Here is a 21,638-nt window from a genome sequence, read left to right as displayed (position 1 = left end):
TGATCAGCCATTCCTAAATGCTACAGTGCTCTAGATGAAATAAAAAAAAAAAAAAAAGTACATACAGTCCCTCTCGAATTGATGTTGTTCCAGCAATGTATCTGCTGGCAATTTAAGTGAGTGCAGCAGGCTATTAGTAGCTGCAGATGGGCGCAGTCTTCACAGTTCAGCCAGACACAAGAGTGAAGGCAGCAATGATCACATGACAATGTCACAAGACCACCGGGAGACATAACACCGGCACTGCTAGAATGATGCAGATCTGGAGGGTATGTAGGGGTTTCTTATTTTAACAAGGGCACTTAAACATTTAAGAAAATTTTAGCCGGCAGCGGACATAAGTTAACCAAAAAACACATTTTAAAAATAAATAACTGTTTTGTGACTATATATATCATATATACACACAGACAAAAAGTTTGGACACACCATTTCCGGTGACTACCTCTTGAAGCTCATCAAGAGAATGCCAAGAGTGTGCAAAGCAGTAATCAAAGCAAAAGGTGGCTACTTTGAAGAACCTAGAATGTAAGAAATATTTTCAGTTGTTTCACACTTTTTTGTTATTTATATAATTCCACATGTGTTAATTCATAGTTTTGATGCCTTCAGAGTGAATCTACAATTTTCATAGTCATGAAAATAAAGAAAACTCTTTGAATGAGAAGGTGTGTCCAAACTTTTGGTCTGTTCTGTAGAGATTATATATACATACACATATATATATACATACATACATATATATATATATATATATATATATATATATATATATATATATATATATATATATATATATACACACACATATACACTCACTGGCCACTTTATTAGGTACACCATGCTAGTAAGGGGTTGGACCCCCTTTTGCCTTCAGAACTGCCTCAATTCTTCGTGGCAGAGATTCAACAAGGTGCTGGAAGCATTCCTCAGAGATTTTGGACCATATTGACATGATGGCATCACACAGTTGGCGCAGATTTGTCGGCTGCACATCCCTGATGCGAATCTCCCGTTCCACCACATCCCAAAGATGCTCTATTGGATTGAGATCTGGTGACTGAGGAGGCCATTTGAGTACAGTAAACTCATTGTCATGTTCAAGAAACCAATCTGAGATGATTCGAGCTTTATGACATGGCGCATTATCCTGCTGAAAGTAGCCATCAGATGTTGGGTACATTGTGGTCATAAAGGGATGGACATGGTCAGCAACAATACTCAGGTAGGCTGTGGCGTTGCAACGATGCTCAATTGGTACCAAGGGGCCCAAAGAGTGCCCAGAAAAAATTCCCCACACCATGACACCACCACCACCAGCCTGAACCGTTGATACAAGGCAGGATGGATCCATGCTTTCATGTTGTTTACGCCAAATTCTGACCCTACCATCCGAATGTCGCAGCAGAAATCGAGACTCATCAGACCAGGCAACGTTTTTCCAATCTTCTACTGTCCAATTTCGATGAGCTTGTGCAAATTGTAGCCTCAGTTTCCTGTTCTTAGCTGAGAGGAGTGGTACCCAGTGTGGTCTTCTGCTGCTGTAGCCCATCTGCCTCAAAGTTCGACGCACTGTGCGTTCAGAGATGCTCTTCTGCCTACCTTGGTTGTAACGGGTGGCAATTTGAGTCACTGTTGCCTTTCTATCAGCTCGAACCAGTCTGCCCATTCTCCTCTGACCTCTGGCATCAACATGGCATTTCCGGCCACAGAACTGCCGCTCACTGGATTTTTTTTCTTTTTCGGACCATTCTCTGTAAACCCTAGAGATGGTTGTGCGTGAAAATCCCAGTAGATCAGCAGTTTCTGAAATTCTCAGACCAGCCCTTCTGGCACCAACAATCATGCCACGTTCAAAGGCACTCAAATCACCTTTCTTCCCCATACTGATGCTCGGTTTGAACTGCAGGAGATTGTCTTGACCATGTCTACATGCCTAAATGCACTGAGTTGCCGCCATGTGATTGGCTGATTAGAAATTAAGTCTTAACACACAGTTGGACAGGTGTACCTAATAAAGTGGCCAGTGAGTGTATATATATACACACACACACACACACACACACACACCAGAGCATCGTATGAGCTCTTTCTCCAGCTGGCCCATACTACCAAAAACGGGCTATTGAAGCCACATCCCATCCCATTAAGATAACTGCTGATTGGAAAGGTTTCAGAAGACATTAGTAACAGCAAGATCTTGACAATTAAAAACGGTGAAGAACTGAAACAAATAGTACCATATATATTCGTGTATAAGCCAAGATTTTCAGCCCATTTTTTGGGGCTGAAAGTCCCCCCTCTCGGCTTATACACGGGTCATATACGTGGGGGTCGGCGGGGGAGCGGGGGTGTCAGAGATCATACTTACCTGTACTGCCGCCTCGCTCGCTTCTCCACTGTCTCCCTTCCTGTCTTCAGCTGTCACGTGGTACCGCTCATTACCACTCATGAATATGCGCATATTCATGAGTGTAATGAGCGGCACCACGTGACCGCTGAAGACAGGAAGGGAGACAGTGGAGAAGCGAGGCTGCACAGACCACGGCAGGATGGGTGAGTATAGGATATTCACCTGTCCCCCGGTCCATCGCTGCTCACCTCTGTCTCTGCTGCATCCTGTGTCAGTGACGTTTAGCCAGCAGGGGGCGCGGTGACGTGATTAGTGTGCGCCGCCCCTCTGCTGGCTGAACAGTCACTGACACAAGAAGCAGCAGACAGCGGCGATGGACCCAGGAGAGGCAAGTATGGCATTTTTTTTTTTTTGTAGCATATGGGGGCATAGTCTAAGGGGCAGCGTATGGGAGCATAGTCTATGGAGCCGCATATGGGGAATATTCTATGGAGCAGCATATGGGGGCATAGTCTATGGATTCCACCCTCGACTTGGGAAAACTTATTGACTTGTGTATAAGTCGAGGGTGGAATCCATAGACTATGCCCCCATATGCTGCTCCATAGAATATTCCCCATATGCGGCTCCATAGACTATGCTCCCATACGCTGCCCCTTAGACTATGCCCCCATATGCTACAAAAAAAAAAAAATGCCATACTTGCCTCTCCTGGGTCCATCGCCGCTGTCTGCTGCTTCTTGTGTCAGTGACTGTTCAGCCAGCAGAGGGGCGGCGCACACTAATCACGTCACCGCGCCCCCTGCTGGCTGAACAGTCACTGACACAAGAAGCAGCAGACAGCGGCGATGGACCCAGGAGAGGCAAGTATGGCATTTTTTTTTTTTTGTAGCATATGGGGGCATAGTCTAAGGGGCAGCGTATGGGAGCATAGTCTATGGAGCCGCATATGGGGAATATTCTATGGAGCAGCATATGGGGGCATAGTCTATGGATTCCACCCTCGACTTATACACAAGTCAATAAGTTTTCCCAGTTTTTTGTGGCAAAATTAGGGGGGGTAGACTTATACACGGGTCGGCTTATACACAAGTATATACGGTATTTTAGAAAGATCCATCAATTTTCAATACAGGATAATCAGTACTGGTGGAACTTTGAACAGACTTTATTATTCTATTAAGTCAATCTAATAGTATAATATACCGTATTTTATGGATTATAAGACGCACATTTTCCCCAAAAAATTTTGGGGGGAAATGGGGGTGCGTCTTGTAATGCATAAATACCTTACCGGTACTGTTGCTGCAGGCTGGGATGAGGGGGTGCCCGGAAGTGCAGCTGGGGTCTCCGGCGGTGCTGCTGGGGTCTCCAGCGCTGCTGCTGGGGTCTCTGCCAACATTTTGTGAAAGGCCAAAGCCCCCGCAGTTCCGTGGTTTCCTGTGCGGTTGACTCCGGGAAAATGTCTGCCGGACACACCCGCAGCACTGTCGGGCACCCGCAGCGACGCACTGCACATTGGACACCCCCTCATCCCAGCCTGCGGCCTTCAGCATCACCCCACTCCTGCCTCCTCCAGCAGCGACCCTGGGACCACGCTTCACCGCAGTCACTACTGCGAGTAAGCAATAGCAATAAGACACATGGATTATAAGAAGCACCACCATTTTATTAGAAAGAAATTTTTTTCCTCCTCGAAATTTGGGATGCGTCTTATAATTCGGAGCGTATTATAATCTAAAAAATACGGTACATGAGAGAAGGCGAAGTAGATCAATTCATTTTATTAAACATTTATTAAGTTAATTTATTAAATAAGTTATTGACAAATAATAATAAATAATCTTTATAATCTTTATTTTTATATAGCGCTAACATATTCCGCAGCGCTTTACAGTTTGCACATATTATCATCACTGTCCCCGATGGGGCTCACAATCTAAATTCCCTATCAGTATGTCTTTAGACAAATATACAAATACTAGCTCTACAAAATACATGGCACTGTACAGGACATTTCTTAATAGATGATATTTAGAAAAATCTCCAAGCGGAGGCTTCCCACTCTTATTAAATAAAAATCACAGTTCAAGACTGGCAATAGCTACTTTTTAAGGTCAAAATTCCTTACAGGTTCTAATTCAAAATATGAATATATATATTTTTTTTTTTTACACACCCACCTGATTTCCACTAACTGCATATCCATGTTTAAGTGCAAATATTTTTGCCATTGAAATGGTCATGGAGAATCCAACAATTGCTATGGCCACTGCATCCACAAAAACTGCAGAGAAAAGGCTAACATCTGGGAGTTCAGGGGGTCTAAACCTACAAAATAAAAATTCTATTTAAGGTTGATTACATTTTCTCAAAAAAAGTCGATGCATTTTTCAAAGAAGTTGGAGTGCTTGAAATCAGTAAATGAGCGGGGTATGGATTAGCTGCACAAATGTAAGATCCTTAGTAGAGCAAAGCGCAGATAATGGGCCAGACAAAAGTATTGGCACCCTCAGCCTAATACTTGGTTGCACAACCTTTAGCCAAAATAACTGCGACCAACCACTTCCGGTAACTATCAATGAGTTTCTTACAATGCTCTGCTGGAATTTTAGACCATTCTTCTTTTGCAAACTGCTCCTGGTCCCTGATATTAGAAGGGTGCCTTCTCCAAACTGCCATTTTTAGATCTCTCCTCAGGTGTTCTATGGGATTCAGGTCTGGACTCATTGCTGGCCACCTTAGAAGTCTCCAGTGCTTTCTTTCAAACCATTTTCTAGTGCTTTTTGAAGTGTGTTTTGGGTCATTGTCCTGCTGGAAGACCCATGACCTCTGAGGGAGACTCTGCTTTCTCACACTGGGCCCTACATTATGCTGCAAAATTTGTTGGTAGTCTTCAGACTTCATAATGCCATGCACACGGTCAAGCAGTCCAGTGCCAGAGGCAGCAAAGCAACCCCAAAACATCAGGGAACCTCCGCCATGTTTGACTGTAGGGACCGTGTTCTTTTCTTTGAATGCCTCTTTTTTTCTCCTGTAAACTCTATGTTGATGCCTTTGCCCAAAAAGCTCTACTTTTGTCTCATCTGACCAGAGAACATTCTTCCAAAACGTTTTAGGCTTTTTCAGGTAAGTTTTGGCAAACTCCAGCCTGGCTTTTTTATGTCTCGGGGTAAGAAGAGGGGTCTTCCCGGGTCTCCTACCATACAGTCCATTTTCATTCAGACGCCTACGGATAGTACGGGTTGACACTGTTGTACCCTCGGACTGCAGGGCAGCTTGAATTTGTTTGGATGTTAGTCGAGGTTCTTTATCCAACATTCGCACAATCTTGCTTTGAAATCTCTTGTCAATTTTTCTTTTCCGTCCACATCTAGGGAGGTTAGCCACAGTGCCATGGGCTTTAAACTTCTTGATGACACTGCGCACGGTAGACACAGGAACACTCAGGTCTTTGGAGATGAACTTGTAGCCTTGAAATTGCTCATGCATCCTCACAATTTGGTTTCTCAAGTCCTCAGACAGTTCTTTGGTCTTCTTTCTTTTCTCCATGCTCAATGTGATACACACACGGACACAGGACAGAGGATGAGTCAACTTTAATCCATGTCAACTGGCTGCAAGTGTGATTTAGTTATTGCCAACACCTGTTAGGTGCCACAGGTAAGTAACAGGTGCTGTTAATTACACAAATTAGACAAGCATCACACACAAATTAGAGAAGCATCACATGATTTTTCGAACAGTGCCAATACTTTTGTCCACCCTCTTTATGTTTGGTGTGGAATTCTATCCAATTCGGCTTTAGGACAATTCTTTTTGTGTTTTTTAATTTAAGACAAATTAAATGAAGATAATAATACCAAAGAATTTGTGCTTGCAATCATTTTCAGGAAGAAACTGAGTATTATCTGACAAAATTGCAGGGGTGTCAATACTTTTGGCCACAACTGTAGATGCATATACAGTGGGGGGAAAAAGTATTTAGTCAGTCACCAATTGTGCAAGTTCTCCCACTTAAAAAGATGAGAAAGGCCTGTAATTGACATTATAGGTAGACCACAACTATATCTTTTGGAAGTCACAATAATGTTCCAGCTTCAACTCTTGCAGCATAGAGACCTGTGTCACAGCAAACTTTTCAAAGCTGCCTGCATTACTTGCTGTTACTTGCTACCGACGGTCCTCAATGTATATCATAGTGCAATGCCCCTACAGTAATGGTAAGTGCCAGCATCGTAACAATACTAATGGAGAACAACTCCTGTCATTGTGCTAGTCATATACAGTAGGGAAAAAAGTATTTAGTCAGCCACCAATTGTGCAAGTTCTCACACTTAAAAAGATGAGCGAGGCCTGTAATTGACATCATAGGTAGACCACAACTATGAGAATCAAAATGAAAAAAACAAATCCAGAAAATCATCTTGTCTGATTTGTTAAGATTTATTTTTCAAATTATGGTGGAAAATAAGTATCTAATCACCTAAAAACATGCAAGATTTATGGCTCTCACAGACATGTAACTTCTTCTTTAAGAGGCTCCTCTGTCCTCCACTCATTACCTGTAGTAATGGCACCTGTTTGAACTTGTTATCAGTATAAAAGACACCTGTCCACAACCTCAAACAGTCACACTCCAAACTCCACTATGGTGAAGACCAAAGAGCTTTTGAAGGACACCAAAAACAAAATCGTAGCCCTTCACCAAGCTGGGAAAACTGAATCTGCAATAGGCAAGCAGCATGGTGTGATAAAATCAATTGTGGGAGCAATAATAAGAAAATGGAAGACATTTAAGACCACTGATATTCTCCCTCGATCTGGGGCTCCATGCAAGATCTCACCCCGTGGAGTCAAAATGATGACAAGAACGGTGAGCAAAAATCCCAGAACCACACAGGGGGACCTAGTGAATGACCTGCATAGAGCTGGGACCACCGTAACAAAGGCTACTCTCAGTAACAACCAACAACACCAAGGACTCAGATCCTGCAGTGCCAGACGTGTCCCCCTGCTTAAGCCTGTACATGTCCGGGCCCGTCAGTTTGCTAGAGAGCATTTGGATTATCCAGAAGAGTATTGGGAGAATGTCATACGGTCTGATGAAAACCAAAGTATAACTGTTTGGTAGAAACAAAACTCGTCATGTTTGGAGGAGACAGAATGCTGAGTTGCATCCAAAGAATACCATACCTACTGTTTCTCTGCAAAGGGACCAGAACGACGCATCTGTGTACATGAAAGAGTGAATGGGGCCATGTATCGTGAGTAGAGTTGAGCGATACCGTCCGATACTTCAAAGTATCGGATCGGAATGGATCGGCCGATCTTTAAAAAAAGTATCGGTATCGCCGATTCCGATACCGGAAGTCCCATTCAAGTCTATGGGACTTCCGGTATCGGAATAAGAAAAACCCTGTTTTTGCCTTGTACAGCCTCTCTGGGGTCTGTACGGGCCTTTCGGGGGGCTGTGCCGGCCTGCCAGGGGGTCTGTGCAGGCTCCGGTGGTCTGTGCCGGCCTGCCGGGGGGCTGTGCCGGCCTGCCGGTGGTCTGTGCAGGCTCCGGTGGACTGTGCCGGCCTGCCGGGGGGCTGTGCCGGCCTGCCGGGGGGCTGTGCCGGCCTGCCGGGGGGCTGTGCCGGCCTGCCGGGGGGCTGTGCCGGCCTGCCGGGGGGCTGTGCAGGCATCGTCCAATGGGACTACAAGTCCCATCGGGCGATGCCTGCTACCATGACAGTGATTGACACATTAGCCAATGATGGGACAGTAGTAGTCCCATCATCCGGCTAATGTGTTGAATGTAAAAAAAAAAAAAAAAAAATTACATGCTACATACATACAACATGCATACTACATACATGCTACATTCATACTACATAAATACTACATGCAACATACTTACTACATGCATGCTACATACATACTACATGCATGCTACATACATACTGCATGCTACATACATACCACATATATACTACATACATACTACATGCATGCTACATACATACTACATGCTACATACATACCACATATATACTACATACATACTACATGCATGCTACATACATACCACATACATACTACATACATACTACATGCATGCTACATGCTACATACATACTACATGCTACATGCATGCTACATACATACTACATGCTACATACATACTACATGCATGCTACATACATACTGCATGCTACATACATACTGCATGCTACATACATACCACATATATACTACATACATACTACATGCATGCTACATACATACTACATGCTACATACATACTACATGCATGCTACATGCTACATACATACTACATGCATGCTACATGCTACATACATACTACATATATACTACATGCTACATACATACTACATATATACTACATGCATGCTACATACATACTACATACATACTACATGCATGCTACATACATACTACATGCTACATACATACCACATACATACTACATACATACTACATGCTACATACATACCACATACATACTACATATATACTACATGCATGCTACATACATACTGCATGCATGCTACATACATACTACATATATACTACATGCATGCTACATACATACTGCATGCATGCTACATACATACTACATACATACTACATACATACAATACATTCATACAATACATACATAGACATACAGTACATATAACATAGAGTAACATACTTACCAATACTTGTCACATTGTTCCCCGAAGCCATTGTCTTTTCCGGAATAAATATTAACATAACAAACCACAAAAATACTCACCCACGATCCGAAGCAGTCCACGAGTGTGTCCCACGACGATCTTGGGTAGAGAACTGCAGCATCAGCTGATGCTGCCGTTCTCTACGGGCTGTAGGAATCCAATGACGGAAGGTAGGTATCCTTCCGCACTGTATTCCTCCGCCACTTAAAAAAAAAAAAAAGTCCCTAGTCTCACTTTATGCCATTGCTGTGTGGGAATTTCCCACGCAGCAATGGCATAAAGTGAGACTAGGGACTTTTTTTTTTTTTTTTAAGTGGCGGAGGAATACAGTGCGGAAGGATACCTACCTTCCGTCATTGGATTCCTGCAGCCCGTAGAGAACGGCAGCATCATCTGATGCTGCAGTTCTCTACCCAAGATCGTCGTGGGACACACTCGTGGACTGCTTCGGATCGTGGGTGAGTATTTTTGTGGTTTGTTATGTTAATATTTATTCCGGAAAAGACAATGGCTTCGGGGAACAATGTGACAAGTATTGGTAAGTATGTTACTCTATGTTATATGTACTGTATGTCTATGTATGTATTGTATGAATGTATTGTATGTATGTAGTATATATGTGGTATGTATGTAGCATGTATGTAGTATGTATGTAGCATGCATGTAGCATGCAGTATGTATGTAGCATGCATGTAGTATATATGTAGTATGTATGTAGCATGCATGTAGTATGTATGTAGCATGTATGTAGTATGTATGTAGTATGTATGTAGCATGTAGCATGTATGTAGTATATATGTGGTATGTATGTAGCATGTAGTATGTATGTAGTATGTATGTAGTATGCAGTATGTATGTAGCATGCATGTAGTATATATGTAGTATGTATGTAGCATGCATGTAGTATATATGTAGTATGTATGTAGCATGTATGTAGTATATATGTAGTATGTATGTAGCATGTAATATGTAGCATGTATGTAGCATGTATGTAGCATGTATGTAGCATGTATGTAGCATGCATGTAGCATGCATGTAGCATGCATGTAGTATGTATGTAGTATGTATGTAGTATGTATGTAGTATGTATGTAGCATGCAGTATGTAGCATGTATGTAGCATGTATGTAGCATGTATGTAGCATGTAGTATGTATGTAGCATGTAGTATGTATGTAGCATGTAGTATGTATGTAGCATGTAGTATGTATGTAGCATGTAGTATGTATGTAGCATGCATGTAGTATATATGTAGTATGTATGTAGCATGTAGTATGTATGTAGCATGCATGTAGTATATATGTAGTATGTATGTAGCATGTAGTATGTATGTAGCATGCATGTAGTATGTATGTAATATGTATGTAGTATTTAACATTTAACACATTAGCCGGATGATGGGACTACTACTGTCCCATCATTGGCTAATGTGTCAATCACTGTCATGGTAGCAGGCATCGCCAGATGGGACTTGTAGTCCCATCGGACGATGCTTGCACAGACCCCCGGACATCAGCACAGCCCCCCGGCAGGCCGGCACAGCCCCCCGGCAGGCCGGTACAGACCCCCACAGGGTGCACAGACCACCGGCAGGCCGGCACAGCCCCCCGGCAGGCCGGTACAGACCCCCACAGGGTGCACAGACCACCGGCAGGCCGGCACAGCCCCCCGGGCAGGCCGGTACAGACCCCCAGAGGGTGCACAGACCACCGGCAGGCCGGCACAGCCCCCCGGCAGGCCGGTACAGACCCCGGGCAGTCCACACAGCCCCCGGCAGGCCGGCAGAGACCCCCGGAAGGCCCGAAATGACGGCGCATCATGATGTGCACACACAGCGCATCATGATGACGTCAGGCTGTCAATCAACTTTGAACTTCCGATTCCGATGCCGAATTCCGATATTGAAAAAATATTGGAAGTCGGTATCGGAATTCCGATACAGCAAGTATCGGCCGATACCCGATACTTGCGGTATCGGAATGCTCAACACTAATCGTGAGATTTAAAGTGCAAACTTCCTTCCATCAGCAAGGGCATTGAATATGAAACGTGGATTGGTCTTTCAGCATGATAATGATCCCAAGCACTCCGCCAGGGCAATGAAAGAGTGGCTTCGTAAGAAGCATATGAATGTCCTGGAGTGGCCTAGCCAGTCTCCAGATTTCAACCCCATAGAAAACCTTTAGAGGGATTTGAAAATCCATGTTGCCCAGTGACAGGCCCAAAATATCACTGCTCTAGAGGATATCTGCATGGAAGAATGGGACAACATACCACCAACAGTTTGTGCCAACCTTGTGAAGACTTGCAGAAAAACGTTTGACCTCTGTCATTGCCAACAAAGGATATATAACAAAATAGTGAGAAGAACTTTTGTTAATGACCAAATATTTATTTTCCACTATAATTTGAAAAATAAATCTTGCCAACTCAGACAAGGTGATTTTCAGGATGTTTTCTCATTTTGACTATCATAGTTGTGGTCTACCTATGATGTCAATTACAGGCCTCTCTCATCTTTTTAAGTGAGCAAACTTGCACAATTGGTGGCTGACTAAATACTTTTTTTCCCCACTGTATATGACTAGCACAATGACAGGAGTTGCTATCCATTAGTATTGTTACTTTGCTGGCACTTTCCATTACTTTAAGGCCATTGCACTATGATATACATTGAGGACAATCTGCAGCAAGTAACAGCAAGTAATACAGGCAGCTTTGAAATGTTTGCTGTGACACAGGTCTCTATGCTGCAAGAGTTGAAGCTGGAACATTATTGTGACTTCCAAAAGACAGTTATATACCTTGCGAGACAGTGACAGGCATTGTTGTAAATGGTTGGTATGTGTCACAGAGGCGGAGGTCCTTTGCGCTGTAAGCCGGAAATATTGCGCTGGGACCTGTAGTTCCGCGAGTCTTGTTTTTGTTTATAAAAGGGGCTTACAGGGTTAGCTGGAGAGCTGGGCGGGACTGGCTAACCACACACACCTTCCACCTATGGGGGTGGTTTTCAGCTACATAATGTGACTGTGGTTTGTTCACATGATCTGTGTTGTAAGGTCCCGAAAGAGGACAGTTCTCTGTTTGTTGGAAAGTCCTGCGAGTAGACCAGATTCTTGAAGAGCACAGTGTGAGATCAGGTACCTGCGAAGCCTGTGACAGTTAACTGTGTTGGGGAAGCTACTGACCTTCTAAGGGTCTGGAACTGTTCGGGTGGGACCTTGCTGAGCAAGTCATCATACGGGACAGTGATCCTATTAAGGCAGCTTCCTTGGGCACCTAGGACTGACAAGGAGTCAGCGTGTGGAGCGGAGCTCCTGGAAGGTAACCCAGAGTATGGGGGGACTGTGTGCACTGACGAGGGTCAGTTAATGAACTGTGCGATCACCCATGGTAACTGGACAAAGTGAGGTCCAGCGTGTTTAGAGACTGCAATCTATTGTTGTGTGTCATGGAGGAAAACTGTCAAAGAGACATTGGCACGGCGTGCGGTCGCCCACGGTAACTGGACAAAGAGAAGACCGGCGTGTTTAGTGACTGCGACTTAAAGCCATGTACTATGAACTATGTGTTAGGTCTGTGACGTGTACATTGTGTCAAGTATAGCGTGGCACTACCATAAGGTGCACAAGTAGGTTACCCAGACCCAAGTAGATAATAAAGTAACTTGGTACTCAACTGAATAATCCTTTATAAATGAAAAAAAGGGGAGGTTTGGTCAAACGGCGGCGGATACCGCGTTCAGCCCTGCACACCTGAAACCTACTTCTACATGCCCCATATGGGCCTTTGGCTACCGGTCTTTGTACAGACATCACCTACAGGCAAACTAAACTACTTCAGCAATCCAGTGAAACCTCCCCTTTTTTCCCCCCATGGAACATATTCGTTTAAACGCAACTTATATTTTTTCCAATTGATTTACCAGCACAGCACACCTCAAGGGTAGCTTGAAGCTCAACATATACCTGCACCATATTTTGAAGCAGGAATCCACACAGAAAACTTTGTTTGTGGACTTACGTTTAGTCATTTTACCGTGATAGCAGTCGGCAGACTGACGAAGGCCGATTGTAGGCCGAAACGTCTTTTCTAGGACTGCACACAAATAAAAACTTCATTTATAAAGGATCATTCAGTTGAGTGCCAAGTTACTTCATTATCTACTTGTGATGTGTACATGGCCTACAGTGGTTTATGCTGAGTCTAAATAAACCGCAAGGACTGTTTATGCGAGAAAACGTTCCTGTGTGTCTTCATCCCGTTGCCAAGTGAGTGTCCCCCAACACATTCAGTAAGCACTATCTTACAACCGTGACTGAAGACCTAATATAATTTCACAGTCCAAGATGTCTTACCCAGTTGGGATATAGCCAACCACATCTACATCATAGGACTTTTGAAAATTAAGTCCGGCTGAAACTCCAGTTGAGATTATAACCTAGGGGAAAAAAATGAAACGTTACAAGTCTAAACATAAAAAATGCATTGCAGTCATTTCACTCCATTTCAAGACCATTAAAAAAAAAACCAGAATGCTTTTGGTATCTGTGTTTTAGTTCTACAAATTCCATCAATGTAGAAACGTGGGTCCAGTTTACAGCAATGGGATACACTGATACAGATATTTTGGCAGTCTATGTGAAGTCCCACTATTTTTCTGATCCTCTAATGGAGATTAATATTTTTAGGCATCACAACAAACAACTGAACGATTAAACATTGGCCACATGTCGCCAACTACTGTGATTGTTGAGAAGGGAATATCCCTTTCTTATACAAGTCTACATTCACCATGTCAAAGAAAAATATCTGGTCCAAAGAAGTGCTGTGAGGACATTATTTCTGCTGAACATACATGACACACTGTACACATTACTTCTGCAAGGAAACATTTAAATACAGATAGTTCATAAAGTCCAGTACTTACAACAATTATCTCCATTGGAATGGGAACTGGCAATTTCTTTTTAAATCGATCATTAATTTCTTTAGCACCCAGCAGCAATAGTATACATATAAGCCCGGTAATAAACGTGGCGATATTGGTTGACGGGATATTGGCTAAAACTGCTATTAAACGCTGAAACAGAAAAAAACACGTTAAAGGTATTCCAGACTCTGACCAGTGTAGGAATCGGACTAATGCATTATTGGTAGGTCAGCACAGAAAATCTAAATATATCCATACATTAAGAAAACGGTCAAGGTTAATGCTTCTGCTCTCCTGGACCTTGGTCACATCATTCGTGTTTGTGAGAAGGTGCTTTTCAGCCATAACAGGCATCATCCTGCACAAATTGAGGCAGACACCCAGATCCGTATGGGGCACGAAACATTAATGTTGACTATTTTCTTGATGTTTTTCTGGATATATATACATCAATTCTCTATGCTGACCTACCCATAGGGCTATTCTTTACTGCCACAGTACTTTTAGGATCTGCATCCCATCATTGAGCAGCACTGTATGTCGAGAGTGTTGAGTTTTCTTTAAGCCTGGAAATTTGGTGAAGGCTCCACTCTACTATGTTTAATTCTTAGGAACTCGTAAATGACAAAATATTTTTATTGGTAAGTATATAAATAGTCACATTAAACAAGGTTGATGTTATAAAAGGGAATGCATAATTAGAAAATGATCTACTCTGTAAATTGTTTATGTAAATGAATAGAAGAAAAAAAAACGAATGTAATAAGAAAAATAAAAAACTTTAACCTCTTAAGGCTAAGTGCACACGTAGCAGAAAATTTCTGCTTGAAAACCTGACTCCCTTCCCAGAAACCGCAACTATTTTTCCGCGGCGGCTTTTGCGCATTTTTTAAGCGTTTTTTTCCGCAAACGCATGGAAGCCAAAACCGCGGAAAAATCTGCAAAATTAATTAGCATGCTGCGTTTTTTTACCGCGATATGGTTTTTTTCGCGGTAAAAAACGCATTAATGTGCACAAAAAGTGCAAAATGCATAGAAATGACTGGGAAGCTTATTTTTAGCGGTTTTATAGCGGTTTTATAGTGAAAACCGTGGTAAAAAACGCTGTGTGTGAACACAGCCTAACGGATGCCAATCCGCATTACGAGGGCAGTCACTAAGGGGCCTTTTTCCTCAGCGCCATTTTAAAATGGTGGTGAGAAATACGCAACTAGTGCAGGTGACAACTGTGTATGATAGCTGACCCCGACTGGATTTGCAACCAATCGGGGTCGTTTAACGTCTTAAATGCTGTTGTCAATCGCAAAAGCCGCATCTAACTGGTTAAAAGGGGGTTAAAACATACCTTTTAATACTGTAGCCCCCCACACTCCCTGTGATCAAAATCGTGGGTTCCGGTAGTTGCATTGGTACCCGAAGGTCATCTGATGGCCCCTGGGCACAGTGGTCTGTTAGACCCTGCTAACATACCAAGAACTAACAGGCTAGGTTAGTGAAAAACGGACAGATCTCAGGAACTGCAGTACGCAAGTACTGCAACGAATGAGACCAGTGATCAAAGTAAGAAATATTCATGTCCCACAGTGGGACCAAGTGAAAAAGTTAAAAAAGTGAAATAAAATATGTAAAAAAGTAGAAAAAAAATGTACCCAATAAGCGTAAAAAAGCCCAGAAAACGCGTTTCGCCACTAAAAATGCAGCATTTGCATTAAAACAGATAAGGTACACATAACTGGCATTGATGCGACCAGAAAAACTCAAACTATAATACGGTCTCGGTATTTTGTTTTTTTTTTATAAAAAACATTTTTATGGTGTGATAGTAGCAAAACATAAAAATAAAATAAAAAGATAAATCTGGTATCGCTGTAATTGCACCGACCAAAAGAATAAAGCCATCTTATCACTTATACTGTGCAATGAAAGCTGTAAAAATAACAAAAATAAGAAGTATTCTAGCACTGCTGTTTTTGTTCATTCTACCTACCAAAATCAGAACAAGGCTCGGTTCACATTTATCCTGTGCTCTCTGCAGAGTGCTTATGGGGATTCTGTGTAAATCTCCAAAAATCTCTAGTCAGATAACCCCCAACCAAACCACTCACTATAATGAGGCAGATAGAGTCACTTTGGACTCTGTCTGGTCTCTGTTTGGTGTTGTAAAATTTTAACCCCCACTGTGCCTAAATGCCACATGTTTGGTATTACTGTAGTGGAGAGAGTCGAATTAACATTTTATTGGGTGCATGTCTCCAGACGCACAAGCTGGGCACAATGTATGTGCACAAAACTAGCATATTTGCAATTCTCCAGAAAAAAAAAACAATAGCGTGGATGTTACAAAGTGAAAACTCCTGTGGGGCCAAAATAATCCTTGTATCCGTAGATGAATTAAGTCAGAGGTGCAATTTCTAAAATAGGGTCACTTATGGGATTTTTCTGCTTTTCTTGCACCATCAGGGCTCCTCAAATATCATCTGCCAACTAGTCTAGGGCTCAAATAGTGATTGTTTGTTCTCAGCCCTGCCGTGTGGCCAAACTGTAGTTTCTGAGGACATATTGGGCCATCACCCCCACTATGAAACATTGTTTAACAAAAAAATTTGCAGCTAATAAAAAAGAAAAAACATTTTTACTTATAAAATGTTGTATTTCCACATTCCAATGTTATACATTTCTGTGAGGCAACTGTGAGTTCAAAATACTCACTACACTCCTAGATTCCTTAAGCAGTAAAGTTTCCAATATTAGGTCACTTGTGGGGGTTTCTGCTGTTCTGGCACCTCAGGGGCTATGCTAATGGCGCCCACAATGTATTCAAACGGAATATTCGTTCTGAAAGCCAATAAGTGCTCCTTACCATCCGATCCCTGCTATGTGCTCAAACAGTAGTGCACAACCACACATGGGGTATTGCCACATTCAGTAAAAATTGTGTAACAAGTTGTCCTATTTTCCCATGTGTCAATTAAAACTTTGAGGCTAAAGTAAAATTTTAGCGGAAAACACCTAAGTTCTTTGCTTTCAAGGTCCAATCTTATAACATGATGTGTTGTATTTTGTGGGTTTAAAATGCTCACCTCATGGGGTTTAGTTTGCCAAAGGGAAGGGGGGGTCATTTGTGAGTGTTTCTGCTTTTTTTGGCACCTCAGGGGCTCTGCAAATGCAACATGGCATCCAAATTCACGTTTCAAAAATTAAATAGCGCTCTTTGCTTTCTGAATTTTGCCTTGTGCCCAAACAATAGTGTTTAACCACATATGGGGTGTCACTGTATTCGGGAGAAATTGAAAAACAAATTATGTTGTCCACTTTCTCCTATTACCCCTTATAAATTTGGTGCTAAACAGTATTTTAGTGTAAAACATTTTTTTTTTGTTTTCACATCTAAATGTTATTAAGTTTTGTTAAATAAATGCTAGAGATGCAAGATTAATTCCTTGGGGGTCGCTGCTGTTTTGGCATGTCAGAGGCCCTGCAAATGCAAAATGGCATGCACAATTACAACCAAATTTACTCTCCAAAAATTAAATAGTGGTCTGTCTTTTCGATGTCCAGACATGTGCCCAAACACCAGGTTTGATCACATATGTGGTATCATCATTTTCGGAAGAAATTCTGTAATACATTTTAGAGTCCGGTTTCTTCTATTAGTCGTTGTGAAAATGAAAAATTTACAGGTAAAGCAATATTTTAGTGCAAAAAAAAATGTTAATTTTTCATTTTTTTTCAATCAACTTTTCCTTAATTTGTGTGGCACCTGGAGGGTTAACAAATTTCTCATCAGCAGTTTAGACCAATTTGAGGGGTGCAGTTTATAAAATGGTATCACTTCTGGGGTTTTCCGACATGTAGGCCCCTCAAAATTGCTTCAAAACTAAATAGATCTGTAAAACGTTTTATTTGTAAATTTCCTTGTGAAAAAAACTGAAAAAAAAATGCTGCTAAGTTTTTACCCTTCTAACTTTGCAACAAAATGTAAGGAAGTTTAAAAAAAAAAAAAAAAATGATGCTGACAAAGTATACATATGGGAAATTGTATTTATTACTATTTTGTGTGTTATGACTATCCGGTTTAGTAAGCAGCAAAAGATGGCAAATCACAAATTTTCCCAAAGTTTCATCAAATTTCAGATATTTTCACAAAAAAAAAACAAAAAAAAACAAAAACACCTTATCGATCTAAATTTACTGCTAACAAAGTACAATGTGTCACGAAAACACAATCACATTCAATTTAAACAAGAAAGCAAATACAGAAATTCTAGCTAGTGATGTTGAGAATATCTTATTTAAAAAATGATGAACATAGAAATACTATAAAAAAGAAACTACTCAGGTTTCACAATATCTGTGTTCATGAACTATGCTCGAATTGGAAGAGCTGACTAACCACCAAGTCTCCTGATCTGAGCTAACTGCTTCAAAAGGCATGTATTAGCTTAGCATAAAAACAGAGAAAAGAGAGAGTCTGTGCCATTTTACAAAAATTCTTTTATTTATCATTAAATACGACATAACATATGAGTATATGCAAAAGACACCACATAGTAAATCAGTGAGCAGAAAAAGTGAAAGAAGAGTAAACACATTACATTCGGTGACCTAAATACCCTAGATCATAGCATAGGTATCCTGCTACCACAATGAGGGCATGTGGGGCAAAGAAGCAGCTATTAGTCATGCTAGTCTTCTCTGTATAGATTTTCTCCCAGCAATAAAAGGCGTAATGCAACCCCAATATTCAGAGCTCCCTAAGTGTTACCATAAGGTTTAAGTGCTTCGCCTCCTGAAGGATACTTACACCGAAACGTACGTCGGGTCCGCGTTTCCTGCTCCCACAATCTGAAGCATGACAGGTAATTACCTGCTTATGGTGTGCAGTCATTTATTTTATTGCTGCGTCTGTCTTGCTATATACCTTTAGTTTTATATGTACCTCTGAACAGAAAGCTTCCCTGCCCCTCAAAATCCAGTGCTTTCCTAGCTTCTACTAAATTCTCAGTTTTACATACTACTGATCTGAAGCACTTAAACCTTATGGTAACACTTAGGGAGCTCTGAATATTGGGGTTGCATTACGCCTTTTATTGCTGGGAGCAAATCTATACAGAGAAGACTAGCATGACTAATAGCTGCTTCTTTGCCCCACATGCCCTCATTGTGGTAGCAGGATACCTATGCTATGATCTAGGGTATTTAGGTCACTGAATGTAATGTGTTTACTCTTCTTTCACTTTTTCTGCTCATTGATTTACTATGTGGTGTCTTTTGCATATACGCATATGTTATGTCATATTTAATGATAAATAAAAGAATTTTTGTATTTTTGTAAAATAGCACAGACTCTATTTTCTCTGTTTTTATGCATATGTTCATGAATCGCTGCTTCAATGCAATCTGTAAAAAAGGTGGTATTTATGCCATCTTTTATTGATTAATTATGATTTGGAGAATTGTTGTATTATATGTATTAGCTTAGGTCAGGAGACTTGGCGGTAGGGCCAGGTGTTCAGATGCAAGCATAGTCTGTGAACACAGACTGTGTGACACCGGCCTGAAAGGGAAAATGAGGGAAAATTAATGCACTGCCTGCAACGCGGAGTCGATAATTTTCTACTGCCCAAATTGAGACAGGATGCAGTCTTAAAAAAGGCTGAGTATCTGATCAGTTGCTATAAGCTCCCTGGCTCTCTATATTTTGTACAAAACTTCCTCCACTGCATACTGTGAAGGAAATTTCCATTTTTTTGGGATCGAGATTCTCACAGCCAATAAAATGGAGCAAAAGGCCTGTCTTGATGTTCATTATGGACCGTGGGATGAACCTTGGGATCATAGATAAAAAGTGCTGGAGTATTTGTTTTGCAGGCAGAGCAAATTAAAGGGAATCTGTCACCTATTTTTTGGCATATAAGCTGCCGGCACCACCATCAGGGGCTTATCTACAGCATTCTGTAATGCTGTAGATAAGCCCCAGATGTAACCTGAAAGAGAAGAAAAACAAGTTATATTATACTCACCCAGGGGCGGTCCGGTACGGGTCCGATGGGTGTCGCGGTCCGGTGCCTCACATCCTCTAGCGGTGACGTCCTCTTCTTTGCTTCCCATTGCGGCTCCGGCGCAGGCGTACTGCTCTGCCCTGTTGAGGGAAGAGCAGAGTACTGCAGTGCGCAGGCGCCAGACCAGGTCAGAGAGGTCCGCTACGGGAAGCAAAGAAGAGGACGTCACCGCTAGAAGATGGGAGGCGCCGGACAGGACCGCGACACCCATCGGACCCAGACCGCCCCTGGGTGAGTATAATCTAACTTGTTTTTCTTCTCTTTCAGGATACATCGGGGGCTTATCTACAGCATTACAGAATGCTGTAGATAAGCCCCTGATGGTGGTGCCGGCAGCTTATATGCCAAAAAATAGGTGACAGATTCCCTTTAAATGACAGAGGTCCACTATCCACACCCAATATGGGGCACTGTGCTCCTTTCCAACTGCATCTCAAGCAGAGATTTAAAGAGCTTTGGGTGGCTGCAATGCTGCAGGAATGGGGTTCTATACCAGCTGAGTGTTTCTTGAAGCCTGCTGGAAATGGATAGTTTACGCGTTAAACTCTAATATTTTAGTTGCATTTTGATATTAATGTTTAGCTAAATATTTTAAACATCAGATAAAAGGAGCACAAAATCATAATACTAAAATTCCAATACTATAAAATCGTAGGAAAATATACAAAGTTACAATACTAAAGGTTTTCACCAGCTGTAATCTATACCCAACAAAATACAATGTAATTCTGCATCATGAACTATAAGTATCTTGTTACACCACAGCACGTCACAGTACAGAATAAGATGAAACACCACTTACAAATAAGACTGCTAGAGGTCCGTCGTAACGTGAAATCTTTACTCCCAAGAGGTATCTCAGCTGAGATACGAAGACATGAACTGCTGCTGCTGTTGTGAATCCTCGTACCAAAGGTTCAGTTAGGTAGATGGCTACAAAGCCAAATCTAAGTATACCTAAGATCAGCTTGTAAAAAACACACGGCATATCAGTACATGGCCTATATAGTCACATTTTCTATGGCGACACAATTTTAATAGTTGATTTATGGTGCAATGATTCTACTATTGAATTTTCCTTGTTATTACAAGTTACAAAATACCTGAAAGGTATCATGAAGACAGCTGTTGCAACATATCCTACTTGGCCATATGAATGTCACAGAGGTTCCTCACCAGTACTCCCTCTATGAGACAGAATGGAGAGCGGCACTGGTCCAGCTCCACGTTTATTGAAGGCAAAATGTTGGATGCATTTTTTGTTCCTAATCTGAGACTACGATTTCACCAAAACTAAAAACAGAATGTGCATTCAAAATGCAATGGGGACTATAGCTTTTAATGTACATGTGGACTGGAATATTCTCTTCAATAAATGCTTAATTTTAATCACTTGTAAGCTGGACCTTGCGGTACTTTCATGACTTGGGATCCTAAGAAAAGAGCGACCAGAATGGTGACAGGACTGCAAACCCTGTCTTGTGAGGAAAGGTTGCAGGATTTGGAAATGTTTAGCTTGCAGAAGAGAAGACTGAGAGGAGACTTAATAGCTTTCTACAAATAT

The 21,638-nt window shown here is 41.7% G+C and overlaps 1 protein-coding gene across 3 annotated transcripts in view; it reads right to left on the bottom strand.

Annotated features, from left to right (window-relative positions):
* The window catches only part of SLC26A5 (solute carrier family 26 member 5), a 77,278-nt gene that overhangs the window by 31,604 nt on the left and 24,036 nt on the right, over positions 1–21,638 (bottom strand). For 2 of the 3 annotated variants that reach the window (XR_012231722.1, XM_073573632.1), the window contains exons 6-9: positions 20,877–21,041; positions 14,010–14,162; positions 13,438–13,520; positions 4,537–4,684 (exon numbers count right to left, since the gene is read on the bottom strand). Coding sequence is in view for 2 of the 3 variants with exons in the window: in XM_073573632.1 (XP_073429733.1) it covers positions 4,537–4,684; positions 13,438–13,520; positions 14,010–14,162; positions 20,877–21,041 (549 nt within the window). In the remaining variant the exon portion in view is untranslated. The remainder of the gene's footprint in view (positions 1–4,536; positions 4,685–13,437; positions 13,521–14,009; positions 14,163–20,876; positions 21,042–21,638) is intronic. The other variant, XM_073573633.1, reaches the window with a different exon arrangement.

Source organism: Dendrobates tinctorius, unplaced genomic scaffold (genome assembly GCF_039654945.1).
Source record: "Dendrobates tinctorius isolate UK_male_01 unplaced genomic scaffold, ASM3965494v1 ptg000035l, whole genome shotgun sequence".
Taxonomy (NCBI): Eukaryota; Metazoa; Chordata; class Amphibia; order Anura; family Dendrobatidae; genus Dendrobates; species Dendrobates tinctorius.
Note: the sequence above shows the minus strand (reverse complement) of the source record. Positions and strands in the feature narration are given on the sequence as shown.